This window comes from Dipodomys ordii, unplaced genomic scaffold, assembly GCF_000151885.1.
Source record: "Dipodomys ordii isolate 6190 unplaced genomic scaffold, Dord_2.0 Scaffold2, whole genome shotgun sequence".
Taxonomy (NCBI): Eukaryota; Metazoa; Chordata; class Mammalia; order Rodentia; family Heteromyidae; genus Dipodomys; species Dipodomys ordii.
This window is the reverse complement of record NW_012267218.1, coordinates 26058461-26077656: the sequence shown is the minus strand read 5'-3', so window position 1 is coordinate 26077656 and position 19196 is coordinate 26058461. Positions and strand designations below refer to the sequence as shown.

Here is a 19196-nt window from a genome sequence, read left to right as displayed (position 1 = left end):
GTATGTTGTCACTTTTTATTTCACAGTGTAATATTTTCAAGGTTCATCTATGTTGTAGTACATGACAGAATTTCTTTTTCAAGCTGATTAACATTCCACTGTAGGATTAAGTGACATTTGGGTTACGTCTACCAAATATAAAGAATGCTGTTAGGTACCTATGTGTGCAAATAATCTTATGATCTTTTAATTCCTTTGAATATGTATTTGGGTGTATTGTAGTGGGACTGATAGAGTATATGAGTGTTTTTGTTTTTAACTTTTTTGTGTGTGTGTGTGTAGGTCCTAAGGTGAACTCAGGGCCTGGGCATTGTCTTTTGAGCTTCTTTTGCTTAAGGCTAGTGCTCTACCATTTAAGCCACTGTGCCACTTCTGGCTTTTTCTGAGTATCTTATTTCAGATAAGAGTTTCACAGGCTTTTCTGCCCTGCTGACTTTGAACCTTAATCCTTAGATACCTGCTTAGGAGTGGCCAGAATTAGAGGTGTGATCCTCCTGTGCCCAGCTTTGTTTTTAACTTTTTAGGAACTGCATACTGTTTTTACAGGGGCCAAATTAGATTTTCCTACAAACAAGAGTTCCACCAATATGTCCATGTGTTCACTAAACTTTTTTTTTAATAGCAGCCATCGTGTTGGATTGGATATGGCTTTGATTTATAGCTTTAAGTTTCATTTCTGTCTGCCCACTTTTCAAAATGAATGATCTTATTAAAAGCATCTTAACAGTTCTAAGGAGGCTTTTTAGGTTTACATTTGATCTGAATATAGAGGTACCTGGTAACATTAGCACTTCAGATGTAATGAAGAGTTAGAACTTTTCTTTTGGTCAGTCATGAGGCTTGACCCTGAGCTCTTTTGTACAAGGCTAGCTTCTACCCCTCTGAGCCACAGTGCCACTTTCACTTTTCTAGTGGTTAATTGGAGATAAGACTCTCATAGTTTCCGGCCTGGGCTGACATTAAACTATAATCCTCAGATTTCAGCCTCCTGAGTAGTTAGGATTACAGGTGAGAGCCACAGTGCTGGGCTAAGAGTTAGAACTTTTTTCTTTCTGTTTTTCTTTCTGTCTTTCTTTCTGTCTGTCTGTCTTTCTTTCTTTCTTCCTTTTCTCTTCTTGAAAATAATGGAGAAGGTAAAAAGAAGTGATGTGGAACGTGATATATTGGTACATTACCCATTATTGAAATGAATAAGTATCCTTGTTAAAGATAAAAGCTAGGGGCTGGGATTGTGGATTAGTGGTAGAATGTTTGCCTATCATGCATGAAGCCCTGGGTTCCATTCCTCAGTACCACATTAACAGAAAAAGCTGGAGGTGTTGCTATGGCTCAAGCGGTAGAGTGCTAGCCTTGAGCAAAAGAAGCTTAGGGACAGTGCCCAGGCTCTGAGTTCAAGTCCCAGGACTGACAAAAAAAAAAGCTAATGTACTTTTTCTTCACTATGAAGGCTTTTTTACTTCTCTAAGAATTATCTTTTTTCCAACTACAAAAGAAACACCATAACATATTATTAAAAAATAAGAAAGTTAAGCATAAGCTTACATTTGATGTATAGTATATTGTTTTTATGCAGTTTGTGTTTTGGCTAGTGATGTAGTTTCCATACTCATGTATATAATTTTCCATTTTTCTCCTGATTTTTCAGTTGAGGTTTCTATTTGTTGTGAAAATCTCTTTTGTTGCATGTATTAGAGTTTGTCTGAATTTTATGCTTAAAAAAGAATTGTTGGGTCATCTGTATCTACTAGTTTATATTGTAGCAGTTTATGGAATCCTAGTTCTTTATACTTGGTATTATCTGGCTTCTTAATTTTTGTTTTAATAATTAAAAGAATTAAAAATGTAAAAGTTTTTAAGAAATTTAAAATAAACCATTTTTGACATTGTCCAAAAAAGATATATACTCATTACCTGACTTATGAAATGATAAACCTTCTATACAACACCTTAATAATAACAAAATTACATTAAAATAATTTTTATTTTAATAAAGGAACTTTATTGTGTTGTTCTTGGAGTTAGAATTGAGAGCCTGATCACTATTCCTGAGATTTCTATTTTGCTCATAGCTAGCACTCTACCACTTGAGAGTCACAGCTCCTCTTCCAGCTTTTTGGTGATTAAATCCAGATAAGAATCTTACAGACTTCTTGCCTGGGCTGGCTTCCTCAGATCTCAGTTTTCTGAGTAGCTAGGATTACAAACATAAGGCTATATAAGATGGTATATTGTAGTGGTTTTAAATTGTACTCACACTAGTAAAGTCAGATATATTTTGTGTGGTATTTATGGGTCATTTTAAATTTCCTTTTGCCAATAAAATTCTTTATAATTTTTTTTGTGTTTTCTACTGTTGTTGCTTTTGATGGAGTTTTTCACGTATCTTATTTATACACATACATACATACATTCCTTTTACTTTATTGTGTCTCATAAGTTCTTATTTCCAATTCATTAGTCCTTTTATTGTTTATGCTTTGAGAGTCATGCTTAAGAAATCTTCTATCTTCTAAGTCATAAAGACATTTAAAAAATGTTTTTTCTAAAGCCTTTCTAAAGTTTTTCTCTTAAGAGAACTAATAATAATAGGAATTCCCCAAAGTGTAAAAAATGTTTCAGATTAATGATAGGCATTTTAAGAAATGAGTTAGGGGCTGGGAAGGTGGCTCAGTGGTAGAGCGCTTGCCTTGCATGCGTGAGGCCCTGGGTTCGATTCCTCAGCACCACATAAGCAAAAAGTAAAAAGCTGGAAGTGGCGCTGTGGCTCAAGTGGTAGAGTGCTATCCCTGAGCTGAAGAGCTGAGGGACAGTGCCCAGGCCCAGAGTTCAGACCCCACGACCGGATTCCCCCCCCCCCAAATGTATAAGAAATGAGTTATAATTTTTTCCCCCCACAGGCTTGGTCTCAATTGCAAATGATAAATGATGTCTTTTCGAGTGTGTGTGTGTGTGTGTGTGTGTGTGAGACGCATATTTTGGTCCTGGAGCTTGAACTCAGGGCCTGGGTGCTGTCCTTAAGTGTCTTTTACTGAAGGCTAGTGCTCTACTGCTTGAGCCACAACTCCATTTACAGCCCCCCCCCTTTTTTTTTGGTAGTTACTTGGAGATAAGAGTCTTTTGATTTTTTTTTCCCCTGCCCAGGCTGACTTCAAATTGTGATCCTTAGATCTCAGTCTCCTGATTTGCTAGGATCACAGGTGTGAGGCACTGGTACCTGGCCATTCTTTTGACCTTTAGGTTACAGCTCACTGAGTTCTGACTGAATTGGTTTGATATCTGAGTATTGCTACTTGATAAAGTGAATCTCAAAAGTTTAGAAGCTAACTACTTTCTAAGAATTAAAAGCACCTAACTTTCCTCTTTTAACTTCAGAATATTTGAAATTGTAAAATCCGATATGGAAGATATATGTGGACAAGTCTGATGAGGTTGCAAGTCTTTATCTTGTGCTTCAAGTGTTGTGGCCTTTATAGTTATTTAATGAGTGTCTTTGTCCACCAGTAATTTGCCAGCTGCTCTACCACTTCTGATCTCTACTGTCCACTGTTGGTGGTGTCCTGGGAGAGAAGGAAAACTAGCTTTCTATACAAGCAGTGTTATATATAGGTAGACTTTTATGTTATGATAAACAGACCAGCTTTTATTACCCAGGGCTGTTCAAGTGCTTGATTTCATCAGTGGTAACTTGAATCTAACAGTCACAATAATATATCTTAAGAAGATAAAAGTGATACTAGAACTTCATTGTTTGTTACTAAATATATAACTAATCTAAGTCATCAGTTACTTTCCAGCAGATTAAAAATATAGATTATAATTTAGAACTAGGATCAGTTAAACATAAAAATTATGTTTAAACATAAGGGTAAGCAGTTTTATCTTGTAAATTATGTTTTTCTTCCAAAGAATTTGCTTTCCCATGAGTTGCTGTTTATTACTAGAGTTCTTAATGTGTCTGAAAAACTTTTCTTTAAAACCAGCTTTTTTTTTTTTGGTCCAGTTGTGGGGCCTGAACTCTGGGCCTGGGTGCTGTCCCTCAGCTCTTCAGCTCAAGGCTAGCACTCTATCACTTGAGCCACAGCACCACTTCCGGCTTTTTTTCTTTTTGCTTATGTGGTGCTGAGGAATCGAACCCAGGGCCTCAGGCATGCAAGGCAAGCGCTCTATTACTGAGCCACCTTCCCAGCCCTAAAAGCAGCTTTTATAACTAGCTTAATAAAATATGAAGGCGGGTAGTAAATACCACTTGATTTGCCCTTTTAATATAAAATGGAAGGCTAGGTAAGCTAATTAATTTCTAGGGTTTTTTTTAATGCTTGTTTTTGAGGAACCATGGAAACCCTGTAAAACTAGATACCATTTATATTTTTCTTGAATTATTAACTCATAACTATAAGGGAAGGTTGTGATCAGATATCATAGGTCTGATGTTAGCTGCCCTGGAGTCAGCTGAAAGCCCACAACTGTAATGCAAGTGAAGAGAGGAACAAGTTTAAATACATTAATTCTGTAGCCCAGTATATGCCTGAGCACTTTTACCTCCTTTGTGAGAGTGAAACAGTTGTTCTCTGTCCCCTGAAAACCTCATGGGCAATCATACACAGGGCTTACGTAGCTAAGCCACATAGCATAAAATAAATGGTAACTTTTTTTTTTTGGGGTCTGGTCGTGGGGCCTGAACTCTGGGCCTGGGCGCTGTCCCTCAGCTCTTCAGCTCAAGGCGAGCGTTCTACCACTTGAGCCACAGTGCCACTTCCGGCTTTTTTCTTTTTGCTTATGTGGTGCTGAGGAATCCAACCCAGGGCCTCAGGCATGCAAGGCAAGTGCTCTACCACTGAGCCACCTTCCCAGCCCAATGGTAACTTTTTTTGAGTGGAAAATGCAAGTTGTTCATCTGATCCTGGTTCTCAGTTTGTAATGGCCACTTTTCATTAAAAAAATTTTTTTATTGTGATTAAGTGATTACATAAATTCCATAGTATTGTGAGATAGTGATACTTAAAGTCACAAACACATTCTAACCTTCATGAAGCAAATTGCCATTATTGTGGTCTATAAAGTTGGTGAATTCTGTGAGCTTTGGTACAACTATTTCTTCCACATCCGTTGACATGTGCATTTCTTTCCTTTTGCTTAGTGTCAGCTGTTCCCTCTATCGCTATTATTCCCTCCCTCCCATCGCTGCCTTTTGAGTTGCTTAGTCATTTTCATCAATGTCCAATGCAGCTGATGGGTTCCTCTGTTGTATGTTTTCCCTGTTTCCCTCTGATTTTGTGTCCTCCTCCTAGTTTCCCTCAGATGTGCACATATATACCATATATGTGGTATATTATGATAGGACAAGATGAGTGGAGGTCCTTTTGTTTCTCGAGTCCAGTTTTTTCATGATGCTGAACTCTACTATAGAGCCATAATAACAAAGACAGCTTAGTACTGGCACAAAAACAGACCTGAAGACTAATGGAATAGATTAGAAGATCCAGAAATAAAATCACATGCTTACAGTCAGCTGCTATTTGACAAAGGAGCCAAAGACATACAGTGGAAGAAGCATAGCCTCTTCAACTATTGGGCGGCCACATGAAGAAAACTGAAAATGGACCCCAGCCTGTCTACCATGCACTAATATCAACTCAAAATGGATTAAAGACCTTAACATCAAACCTGAAACTCTGAAACTACTGCGGGACAGAGTAGGAGAAACACCTGAACTTATAGGCACAGGCAGGAACTTCCTGAACAGAGTCCCAGGGTCACAACATATTGGAGAGAGACTGGACAAATGGGACTACCTTAAAATAAAAAGTTTCTGCACAGCTAAAAACATAGCAACAAAACTAGTAAGACAGCCAGCTAATCAGCATCATGATCCCCCCGTCTGTATTGTTTTTTAACTTAGAATTGGCTATTCTAGGTCTTTTGTTGTTCCATATGAATTTTTGGACTTTTCGCTATTTCAGTAAAGTATGTCATTGGGATTTTAATGGTGATTGCATTGAATTTGTGTATTAATTTTGGCACTATGGCCATTTTCACTATATTAAGTCTGCCTATCCAAAAACATGGAAGATCTTTCCATTTTCTGGTATCTTCTATGATTTCATTTTTTAAGCTTTTACAGTTTTCATTAAATAGTTCCTTTACATCTTTGGTTAGGTTAATTCCTAAATATTTTATTGTTTTTGAGGTTATTGTGAATGGGGTTGTTGCCTTGATTTCCCTTTCTGCTTGTACGTTATTGGTGTACAGAAAAGCAACTGATTTTTGTGGGTTTATTTTGTATCCTGCTACTTTGCCGAATCGGTTTATAAATTCTAAGCATTTGGGGGTGGAGGTTTTGGTATCATTGAAGTATAATATGTTATTTGCAAATAGGGATAGTTTAACTTTTTCTTGCCTATGAGGATGGATCCCTTTAATGTCTTTTTCTTGCCTCATTGCTCTGGCTGAGGATTCCAGAACTGTATTGAAGACGAGTGAGCAAGGCATCCTTGCCTTCTTCCTGATTTTAGGAGAATTGGTTGTAGTTTTTCTCCATTAAGTATAATATTAGCTATTGGTCTGTCATATATGGGTTTTATTGTTTTAAGGAATGTTTCTTCTATTCCTAGTTTCTCCAGAGCTTTTAACATGAATGAATGTTGTATTTTATCGAAGCCTTTTCCATGTCGATGGAGATAATCATGAGGTTCTTTACCTTGGATTTGTTGATATGATGGATTACATCTATTGAATTACCTATGTTAAACCATCCCTGCATCTCTGGGATGAAGCCTACTTGATTGTAATGTGTGATAAATATGTTTCTGGATTCTATTGACTAAAATTTTATTGAAGAGCTTTGCATCTTTCTTCATCAAGGAGATTGGTCTGTAGTTCTCTTTTTTTGTTGGGTCTTTGCCTGTTTTGGGGATGGATAAGTGTGATATTGGCTTCATAGAATGAGTCTGGATAGCTCTCCCTCTGTTTCTATTTCTTTGAAGAGCTTGAGGAGTGTGGGTATTAGTTTCTCTTTAAAGGTCTTATAGAATTCCATAGTGAATCCATCTGGACCTGGGCTTTTCCTTGTTGGAAGACTTCTGATTGCTTCCTCTATCTCATTGTAAGATCTTGGTTTATTTGATTTATTTCTTTTTGGTTCAGTTTGGGCAATATGTATTTCTCTAAAAATCCATCCATTTCTGCTAGGTTTTCCTTCCTTAGTGAGTATAGATTCTGGAAATAATTTTTTTATAATTGTTTGGATGTCTTGGGTATTTCTTGTAATTTTCCTGTGGCAGCCCTGATCTTATTGATGTGGGTCTCCTCTTAGTCAATCTTGCCAGAGGTCCATCAATTTTATTGACTTTGTAAAAAAAAAAAACAAACCAGCCTTTTGTTTTATTAATTTTATTTATAGTTTTCTTAGTCTCTGTCTAATTTTAGTTCTTATTTTGGTTATCTTGCTACATCTAATAAGTTTAGGTTCAATTTTTTCATGCTTTTCTAGCAGTTTTAGTTGCAACATAAGATATTTACCTGGTCTGTCTCTATTTTTTTGGTGTGTGCACTGAGAGCAATAAATTCGCCCCTCAGGACTGCTTTTGGTGTGTCCCACAGGTTTCTTTGTGATGTATATTCATTTTCATTAAATTGTAGTAACTTTTTAATTTCTTCTGTTTCCCAGGTGTTGCTCAGAAGTGTGCTGTTCAATTTCCATATATTTCAGTAATTTCTACAGTATGCTTTGTTATTAAGAACCAGCTTGATTCCACTGTGGTCAGATAGAATACAGGGAATTATGTCAATCCTCTTGTATTTGGTTATATTCCTTGTATGAACTATGACGCAGTCTATTTTGGAGAAAGTTCCATGGGCTGCTGAGAATGTGTACTGGGTTGTAGGTTGGAAAAATTGGTAGATATCAATCAATTTCTCTTGAGCTATGGCATCATTTAATTCGGAGGCTTCATTGCCAATCCTCTGGTTGGTTGACCTGTCCTTTGGTGAGAGTGGAGTATTAAAGTCTCCTAGTATTATTGTATTTGGATCTTTTCTGTAAGTCTGAGAGTATTTGCTTAACAAAATATTTGGGTGCACCGGGGTTTGGTGAGTATAAGTTGATAATGGTAATATCCTTTTCTTGGATTGTTCCCTGTATTAATATGTAGTATCCTTCTTTGTCTTTTTGTATTGATTTTAATGAAAAGTTTATTTTGTCAGATATCAGGATGACAACGCCTGCCTTCTTGCTGGGAACATTTGCATGGTAGGTCTTCCTCCATCTTTCACTAAGAGTTTGTTTTTATCTTTGCTGTGAGATGGGTCTCTTGAAGGCAACAAATGGATGGATCTTGTTTTCTGAATCAATCTGCAGTTCTTTTTCTTTTGATTGGTGAATTGAGCCTGTTAATATTCATGCTTATTATAGAGATGCAGTGTGTTTCCTGTCATTTTCCTGCTTTCTTAAGTTTTTCTTCTTTCCTTCTGTGCTTACTAAGTTGGACTTCTAGTAATATGTCTGATGTGGATCCCTGATCTTGATTGTTTTCTTCAGGTTGTGCTCCTCCTCTTAGTATTCTTTGAAGTGCTGGCTTATTGTTTATGAATTCATTTAGTTTTTCTTTACTATTAAAAATTTACTTTCTCCATCGAATGTGAATGGGTATACCAGTCTGGGTTGCTGGGTATACCAGTCTGAATTGGCAGTTATTGGTTCTTAGGTCTTGGATGGTGCTTTCTCAGGCTTTCCTTGAATTCACTGTATGGAGAGATCTGCAGTGATTCTGATTTTTTTCCCCATTATCATATATAGCTCCTTCTTTGTTTTTGCTGCATGAAAGATTGTTTCTTTATTATTCAGATCTATCGTTCCTCCTGAGATCCTGCTTGTTATGTGTTCTGTAAGCTTCTGTTAATGTAGGTAAAATTTTCTCTTTTAAGATTGGGGAAATATTCAGTGATAATCTTATTGAATAGGTGTTGCATTCCTTTATTCTGGTTTCCTCACCTTTGTCTACCCCAATATTATGAAGGTTAAATTTCTTGGCACTGTCTGCTTCTTCTTGGACTTCCCTTTGGCATAGGTTAAGTGTTATTTCCATATCTGTGACCCTTCCCCGCCCCCCAATTTCTACATTTTGTCTTCTGTATCCATTATTTTATTTATAGTTTCATCCACTCTGTTAACTATGGCTTCCATTGTGATTTGCATGGAGGAAATTGAACCACTTATGACTTCTATGTTGGTTCTCAGAGTATTAATATAATTTATTAGCAAGGTGTGTATACTGCATCTATTTTTGGATGCATCTCCTGTTTGAAATCCTGCATCCCTTTTGATAATTCATTTCTTTGTTCTTTAAATTTCTGACCAATTTCTCACTATAATTCTTGAGTCATTGCTTCTACCATCTCTTGGATATATCGTTTGTCTTCCATTCCTGGTTTGCTTTCACTGGGGCTCTTCCCTGAGTGGCTGCTGGCCTTTGGGGGTGGCTTGCTATCTTGGCTATTGATGACTCTTGTAATTTTTCTCTCTAGTTTTTCCGCATGGGGATTCAGGGGTTATTGGAGACTAATCTGAAACTCTGACTGTTTTGGTCAATAAGTGGCTGTCTTTACTTGGTTCTGGGTTGGTTCCTGGATAAATTGATGAAGCTTGCTCTCGGCCCTGGGTTGGCTGAGTCTGTTCCTGGTCCTCCTTGGGAAACAGGCTGACCTCCACCTGCTAGTATGACCCATGTAGGACTCTCAGCTGTCTGCTCGATATCACAGGCATTTCCCGCTTTCAGTCAAGGAGTAAGCCTAGACTGCTCGTGCTCCTGGCAAGACCAGGTGGGCTGGGTATATTCTCCCAGTTGCTGGAAACTGCTATGAGTTCCTGACTATAATCAGGAACTGGCGGTCTGAGCTGTCCAATCCCTAGCCTGGCATATACAGGTCAGGCTCTGGTGGATTTGGGCTTCTGGTTCTCCTGCCCTGGACACACAGGTCTTTTGCCATCACGAGTGCGGTTCCCAAAGGGTGAGGTTCCCTGCTTTTCCCCCTCTTCCGAGGCATGCACTTCTGACTTCATTTGGGATAGGTGGGTTGTGCAGCTCAGCCACCCAATCCCCAGGCCTGGCCATGGCTCCCGGGCCTCAGCCTGGGACACACTGGTTGGGCTCAGGTGGGACCTGTACTGCTGGGTATCCTGCCCAGGGTATTCAGCCCATGATACAGTTTGGATTTCTTCTGCTGCAGGCTGCTGTGGCCCATGGGTGCTGTTCCCAGCTTGAGCATTGAAGCTCCCTCCCAGGGCCGCCCTTGCTCAAGCCTGCACTGGTGGGGCACTTGCACAGCACTTGCACAATTCCCAGTTTTAGTGGGACCTGTAGTCTAGGTGGTAGGGGGAGGGGTCTGGTTCAAGTTCTGGGGGTTACCAGCAGCACTGGTCTCCCCTGTGCGGGCGGGGGCGGGGGGAGGGGGAGGGGCTGCCCCCTGTGGGGTACTCACTTATTCTGGAACTGGTTGGGAGCTATCCAGCAGTGCTGTGGCGGATCACTGTTTCTGTGCACTGCAGGTCTCTGGTTGCCACCCTGTTCCGCGTTCGATTGAGATGATTGTGGGCTGGGCTGGGTGGTGGTGGTGGCTCCGGTCTGTGTTTCACACCATCTCTGCCTCTGTTTATGCTGTCCAGGTTGGCGCTGCGGGCGTTTTTTTGGGCTACCCTCCTGTGTACCGCTGCGGTTCTGGGGGTGGAGGGGCGGGCGGCTTTTGGAATGGTACGGGGTTGCTCTGCCAGTGAGGGGTCGAGGAGGGGTCTTTCTGCAGGTTCTGTGCTCTCTGTTGGAGCTCTGTAGGTCAGGACCGGCATCTTGGGAGTCTTCTGTACTGGCATTCTGTGGATGGACCCTTGTAGTTCTGGGTCCCCTCCCCTCCCCCTCCCCCTGCGGCCATGGGGCTGGGTGGCTTTGGTGGGATGGTGGGGGCTGCTCCATTGGTGAGGGGTGGGGGAAGGGTCTTTGTGCTTTCTGTTCTGAACTTTTTCCCTTTTTTTCCCACTTTTTTTTTCCCCATTCTGGGTGTTTGCCTTTTTGCTGTTGTTGGTCTCTTGGGGAAACTGAGTCTTGGAACTTGAACTCTCTAATTAGTTGGAGAGAGCTGTGGTATTTCTCTACTGTTCTGTCACCATGTTGGCCCCCTTAACTTTTCATTTTGAGAAAAAAAAATTTATACTGTTTTCAGTCTTTTCAGTGTTTTAAGAAAACATTTTTTTCTTTTTACTTCCTGTATAAATCTTCACCTTTTGGTGTTTTAGAGGTCTGTATTAAGTATTCATAATCTTTTTGCTTTTTTTGTTTCCCTTGACTCCATGTAGCAATAACCACGATAGCCAGTTGAGTGTTAATTGCTATTTTATCTTTTTCATTTGAAGATGCTATTGACATTTTTCTAACACTAATAATGTCAAGTTTATTTCATTTGCCTACTTTATTGTAAACTGTCATTTTTACTTAGTTTGAAATGTAGTGAATTAGGATAGGTCTTTATTTTAACAATATTTGGGTTTGAACTCAGAGTCTTAGACTAGCTTATAGAGGTGTGCACTTTACCCCTTGAGTCACTTGAGTCACATCATTCCTTTTTGTGTTGGTTACTTCTTGAGATAGGGTCTCACTTTATGCCTGGAGTTTTATGTCCCTTTATGTTGGCCTAGATTTTAGAACTTTTGTTAGCACTTCTCTGGGTTGCTGGGATGACAGGTATGCAACCATTGGGTGAAATGGAGTTTTAACTTGAGCCATGATACTTCAATCTCTGTCGGATAGCTGGGATTATAGGTTTGAGTCACTGTGCTCGACTTACTTTATATTGACACTTCTATATTTGAAAATGTCGTTGGTAATGTGGTATGTAATGTGTGTAGAAAAATAGGCATTATTTTTTGTCAGTCGTGGAGCTTAAACTCTGGGTTTGGGTGCTGTCCCTCAGCTCAAGGCAATCACTCTACCACTTGAGCCACAACGACACTTTGGTTTTCTGATGGTTTATTGGAGATAAGAGTCTCACAAAGTTTTCTGCCCAGGCTGGCTTTGAACCCTGATCCTCAGATCTCAATCTCTTGAGTAGCTAGGATTACAGGTATGAGCCACTGATGGCGGCTTCCTTAGATATTAAGATTTAAATAGATAATTTTGTTTTAGTCATTCTAATATAGTACATCTCAATTTCTTGTACGAAAAGGATGATGTTGAGCCAAAAGATCTTCATGAATTATAGTACTATACTAACATTGCACATGGAAACCAATATTTTTTGCAAACCAGAATTTTTGCAAATTCTCTTAAGTGGTATATGTGTTTACATTTATCAGGCAGTGTGTGCATGTGTGCATGCGTGTGGTCAAGGGTGGCCATTTTGCCCAGAATACATTATCAAGTCTTTTTTGATTGATTAAAAATTAAGCAATTAAAAGATCTTTATAAGTCTAACATTTTAATAATCATTTTGAGGAATTTTTCCATAGTTCCAGATCTCTAACTGAAATTGTATTTATAAATTGAGCGTTCTTTTTTTTTTTTTTAAAGGTTGTGGGGCTTGAACTAAGGGACTGGGTGCCTAAGTTCTTTTGGGCAAGATTAGCATTTTACTGCTTTGAGTCACACCACTTCTGGTTTTCTGGTGGTTAATTGGAGATAAATGTCTCAGGGACTTTTCTGCCTGGGCTCGCTTGAACTGCAATCCTCAGACCTCCTTAGTTGCTAGGATTATAAGTGTGAGCCTCTAGTGCCTGGATGAGCATTCATTTTTAAGTACTTAAATTATCTGACAAATCTTTCCCAAGTACTTAATTCTTCTAGATCTAGTATTTATGAATTTTTTAAAATTTGAAATATAATTGTTCAGCTCAAAACCATAAATCTAAACCAATGATTTAGTTAAATTTCAAATTGGAACTGGTATCTTAAGTTTTTAGATATTAAGTAAATTAAATTGGCAGCCAAGGAAAGAGAGAACACCACAAGGTATTCGGACAGGCTGCCTCCAGTCAAGTTGGAAGCCTACTCAGCCAAGGGGGAAAAGGGGTGGAACCACTCACAGCACAACTTATCAAGGCCAGGGGCAGAGATGCTGTTCTGATCTCAGGATGGGGGTGCAGAGAGGTGACTGCCTCGAGGTATGCCAATTACCTAGGTGAGGCAGGGAAGGTGAGGCAGCCAAGAGGAGGGAGGAGTCTGAGCTGCCTTAGGGTGGACCTTACATTTAATATGCAGGGTTTCTTTATTCCAATATGTGAAAAATCAAATCTGTCTCCATATGTCTACACTCAATGAAAGTATTAATCTGAGGGATTGATTCACTTTTTCCCTAAATCTAATTTATACTCTCAACTAACTTAAAGAAAACTGTCTGTGTTCTGAACTGCCTAGCTCTTCAAGACCGTTTCAGTTTTTGTAGTTTAAGGTTTCCTTTGCAAGTTAATTTGGTGATCATTTCAAATGGCTTAGGCTGTATTTTAGGAAAACAAGTGACATCTGGAGCTACATCTGGGATGATTTTCATCATGAAAGTGGGGGGTCACTTGAGCTTTGTATTCTTTTCTGAAAGTGGCCCTGAGACCCTATCTTCCAAGTAGGGTGGTCTTTGAGCCTGCTACTCTGGTATTCCGTGTTACTTCATCTTCAGATATGATGATGATGGGTCTGCAGTCATATTGCCTGACTTACTGTGATTAATCTATATATTGCTTGATTCTGGGTAATTTTTTTTCTTTCTTGTTTTTGCCAGTATGGGGAATTCAGGGCCTAAGCACTGTCCTTAAGCTGTTTTTTTTTTTTGTTTGTTTGTTTGTTTTTTAAACTAAAGGCTGGCTCTCTACCATTTGAGGCACAGTTGCACTTGTGGCTTTTTAGCAGTTAGCTGGAGATAAGAGTTTAAAGACTTAGTTGCCTGTTTTGGCTTTGAACCATGATCCTCAGATCTCAGCCTGCTTTGTAGCTAGGATTACAGCTATGAGCCACTTGTGCCTGGCTGTTTTGAATTCATGGTGTGTTCTTTTTTCTTTGTGCGTGCGTGCATGTGCATGTGTGCGCGCACGCGTGTGTGTGTGTGTGTGTGTGTGTGTTTTAATTGGCAGGCTATAATTATTTTTTTTAAATTATCTTTAGTAGATGTACAGAGGAGGTACAGATTAACAAAGCATGTCATTGTCGGCCCCCTTCACCATTCTCACCCCTTTTTGACCCACCCCTTCCCTTTTCTTAATTTTGTGGTATGCAGTGAATTCTTTTTTTTTTTTTTTTTTGGGGTCCGGTCGTGGGGCCTGAACTCTGGGCCTGGGCGCTGTCCTTCAGCTCAAGGCTAGCACTCTACCACTTGAGCCACAGTGCCACTTTGGCTTTTTTTTTTCTTTTTGCTTATGTGGTGCTGGGGAATTGAACTCAGGGCCTCAGGCATGCAAGGCAAGTGCTCTACCACTGAGCCACCTTCCCAGCCCTGCAGTGAATTCTTGACTGACTGCATTCTCTCCCCTTCATCCCCCACCACCTCTTGTAAGTACCCATTTCCTGATGCTGATTTTGTTGGACTTTGACCTGTCTTTAGAATGTGCCCATAAGTCTATAAGTAATCATGTTAGGCAGTATGCAAGTGTTTAAAAATGAATTAACTGAAGTGTGCTAAATTTTATGGATAATTCAAATAGTATAATTTTTTAGTAATACTGTTTGTAACCAAGAAATACCAATAGTTTTAGAGACTTGATTCCCTTTATATTTAATTGTTTTGGGTCAGGACTACAGAGATGATCACTATAATGGTGCTATATCAGTTTACTGAAAACTGAAGTATGTGAATCAAACCAAAATATCAAGCTACTTATTCGTTGTAATAACAAGTTTTAAAAGGTGAGGACAGATGTTGCCTGAAGAAAAGTATTCAGAAACTGAAATGACTAGAGGCTTGTCCTGGTATGCAGATACTCAGAGCAGTGGGTTATGTAATTCAGATGGGTTACAGCAAACTCCTGTGACAGTACTGTTTGGTGCTGTTCCTTAGAACCTGATGGATCTTCAGGGCAGAACTTAAGCAACAATAATACTTGTTTTCTGTAGTCCACTGTTATCTGGGAATTATGCCACCATATTTGCTGACTTTCTTCACATTTTGCTCATTCTCCACCACGTAAACTCTTTTCTGTCATGACCCAGTGAGACGGGGAGCAACACAAAAATGGAGACAGGGCCATGCGACTGAGGTTTGGGGGATCAGGGGACCTGTAGCCTTTAACAGATTCCAAAGTTCCATTAACCAAAATTTTTATTTGTCTTGTGCAAGGAAGTAAGATACAAACTTCAACAATATTTTGTATACAAATATTTATACTAGAGGTATGCAACCTTTTCTCTTCTTTTTTCTCCTTTCCTTTCTTTTCTTTTCTTTTTTCTTTTTTGTCTTGTGAGTCGTGGGGCTTGTATTCTGGGCCTGGGCACTGTCCCTGAGCTCTTCAGTTCAAGGCTAGTGCTCAACCATTTGAGCCACAATGCCACTTCCAGTTTTCTGGTAGTTAATTGGAGATTAGAGTCTCATGGACTTTCCTGCCTGGGCTGGCTTAGAACCACAATCCTCAGACCTCAGCCTCTTTGGTAGGTAGGATCTTAGGCGTGAGCCACCTGTTCCGGGTCAAAGTGACCTTCTTATTCTGGGAAGGAGAGCTAAACAGTAAACAGTGTACAATTTGTGTAAACCTGTCTACCCTTAGGCTCCCACACAGTTCTGGGTAGAATCGGAGTTCCTGTTAAGCCAGGACTGATTGACCTTTCCAGGAAAACTCTCAGCATTTGGAGAGTGTGTTGGGAGAAGACATTCCAAACTCCCAATCATTTTGGGGTCTCAGCAGCTTGGATTTTTCAGGCTCTCATACTTTTTAATGTAGAAATCTTATAACTATCTCCAAACATAGCTGGGAAGGCTATAATTTTTGAGTTTCAGAAACATTTAAGTATTTTAAAATAAGACTATCACCTGTGTTGTATTTGCTTTTATAGTTATTGTTTTAAGACCATTCTAAGTTTTAATGTCCACTTTTCTGGAGCACACTGTTTGTATCCTAAGTAAAAGTTAGGATGGAGACTATAAATAATGTAATACCTTAGCTCTGTGACATTGACTGTATATCAGCAAAATAATTTTTAACTATCTGGGCCACAGTAAGCCAAAAGAAACAAATGAAATGAAAGTATTAGAAATATTAACCTAAATCTTTTCTCAACAAATAGTCAACATAACCATTTGGGGTATTTTATATTTTTTTTCATATTGAGTAGTGTTACTTTGTTCTCATTGCATATTAAGCTATATCTCAGATGTTCAATAACCACATAGCCAGTGGCTTTTATATTGGGTGTTGAAGTCTTAACCTTTGGAATTTCCCACTAGTAGCATAATTGCCTTTTTATGTAACCGTGTTTTAGATTCACATTTCCAGTTGAATAAAACATATTCTTAATGTTTTGTTTTTATTTTCTTTCTCTTAAAGGCCCTTCCTTCTTCCATGATTATAGTAGCAGTTTATTGTCCTGTGGTAGCTGCTGTTTTCATTGTTCTGAAGATGGTCAACTACCGACTACACAGAGCTCTTGATGCTGGAGAAGTTGTAGATAGGCGTGCAAATGAGTTCACTGATCAGAGAGCCAAAGCTGAACAAGGCAACTGTTCAATAAGAAGAAAAGACAGTAATGGACCAAGGTAAGGAAACCTGTTTACTCTGTAGTATATGGTGTGTCTATGATAACGTACTTACTGTACTGTGATTATTGCTTTTATATGGTTTTTAAGGCAATATCAAGTCTTTACCACTGTAGATAGGATGACAGAGTTAATACTAGAGCAAGACTAACTGGTATGTTTGAGAAATAAGTATCATTGGTCTCATTACTAAACTAAGCTACGTGGTTACTAACACCCAAGACCAAAAGCCAAGGAAATACAGCCTAAAGAATAATGAAACAGGGGGTGTGGGGAGGGGCGGGGAGGATGGGAAGGGATGGGAAGGGGAAACAAAGGAGGAGGCTACAATGCTTGATAAGAAATGTACTCATTATCTTGCCATGTAATTGTAACCCCTCTGTACAGTATTTTCACAATAAAAAATAAATAAAAAGAAAAAAAAAGAATAATGAACCATGTTATCTAAGTCTCAGCACTTAAGAAATAGCCAGGGATTGGTGGTTCAGGCCTTTAATCTTAGCTGGTTCATATCTGTAATCCTAACTACTTAGAAGGTTGAGATCTGAAAAATCACAATTCAAAGCCAGCTGGGGCAGAAAAGTCCGTGAAATTCTTATCTCCAGTTGACTACCAAAAGCTGGAAGTGGAGTTGTGGCTCAAGTGGTAGAATACTAGCCTTGAGCATAAAAGTTTAGGGACAGAGCCCAGGCCCAGAGTTCAAGTCCCTGAACCCACAACACACGTACACACTCACATACACTTACACACACACACGTGTACACACACACACACACATATACACAAATATATAAATATACAAGTAGAGAAGCCAAGGAAAGATCTGTAATCTAAGTACTTGGAGGCTGAGGTGGCATGATCTTGAATTTGAAGCTGGTCTGGGCTATGTAAAGAGACCCTGTCCTCCAAAAAAAACTTATGTGAATAAAATGTATATGTATATTAAACTGTGATATTTGATTTGACATAATCTGCATTTTCAGTATTATAAATCTATTTTATATTTAAATTTTTGTTGTATTTAAGTAGTTATACAAAGGGGCTTCAGGGGCTGGCAAGGTGGCTCAGTGGTAGAGCGCTTGCCTTGCATGCCTGAGGCCCTGGGTTCAGTTCCTCAGCGCCACATAAGCAAAAAGCAAAAAAGCCAGAAGTGGCGCTGTGGCTCAGGTGGTAGAGCGCTAGCCTTGAGCTGAAGAGCTGAGGGATAGTGCCCAGGCCCAGAGTTCAGGCCCCACAACCGGACCTCCCCAAAAAACAAAAAACATAGGGGCTTCAATTCACATTAATTTATGAGTTCAATTTATATTCTTTTTAAAAAAATATCTTAAGGAATTACCATTCAACATTTCAGCTTCAGTACAGTACATATTGATTGTTACCACCCCTTTCTTTCATCATTGTCCTTCATCCCTCCCATCCCTCCCCTTCTCTCAGTGTATATTCTTAATATTGGAAAACTGTCCTCAAACTTTATGAGGCTAACTTTTTAGAATTTGTGACTGAGTAGAAGTCATCTCCTGGACACTCAGCTGAAGTATTCACATGTAGCGTAGTCACATTGTAATATATTTCCTTGGATTCACCAACTGTGTCTTTTCAACAGAGGGATCTATTTTATTTAGAGACAGAAGTTTCTTGTGACCTTACAGAAATAATAGGTATAACTAATATAAGTCTCAAATTTTATGTGAACATTTGACATCTATTTAAACTCATTCAGTCTTCAAAACAATTCTGCAGGGCAGGTGCTTTCAGCCTTCCTGATTTACAGTGTGGAAACCAAGGTGAGAAAGGTTCAGCAATCCCAAAGGCTCAGGCTCTAGAGTCCATGCTTTGAAACCACGGTGTCATGATTCTACTCAGTATGATATCAGTGACTGAAGGTGTTAATAACATAATGAAAAATAGATGTTCTCTGTTTAGGTATATAATTATTGCTGGGCATTCTCTAGTGCATTGACAACCTTTGTTTATCCTTTTCAATTATATTTGTTCTCAACCGGCACCAGTGGCTCATACCTGCAATCTTAGCTACTCAGGAGGCTGAGATCTGAGGCTCTCAGTTCAGACCCAGCTTAGGCAGGAAACTCCTTGATACCTTATCACTAGTTAACCACCAAAAAATCAGAATTGGACCTGTGGCTTAAGTGGTAGAATGCTAACCTTGAGCACAAAAACTCAGGGACAGCTCATAGGTCCCGAGTTCAAGCCCCAGGACCAGCACACAAATATTATGTTCCTTCTCATTTGTTATGTGATTACCTTGTTTGTTCATTAAGCAAGTATTTTACTCTTGTAACATTATCTTAATTATCTGTTTATATTTACAAGCTTTTTAAGTTTAAGGACTTCACTTTTCTTTTTGTTTTGTTTTGTTTTGTTTTTGGGTCTGGTCATGGGGCCTGAACTCTGGGCCTGGGCGCTGTCCTTCAGCTCAAGGCTAGCGCTCTACCACTTGAGCCACGGCACCACTTCTGGCTTTTTTC

The 19196-nt window shown here is 39.2% G+C and overlaps 1 protein-coding gene across 1 annotated transcript in view; it reads left to right on the top strand.

Annotated features, from left to right (window-relative positions):
• Window positions 1-19196, top strand: part of Pcnx (pecanex homolog (Drosophila)) — a 149003-nt gene that overhangs the window by 19699 nt on the left and 110108 nt on the right. The window contains exon 2 of the mRNA XM_013015492.1: window positions 16502-16710. Coding sequence (XP_012870946.1) covers window positions 16502-16710 — 209 coding nt within the window. The remainder of the gene's footprint in view (window positions 1-16501; window positions 16711-19196) is intronic.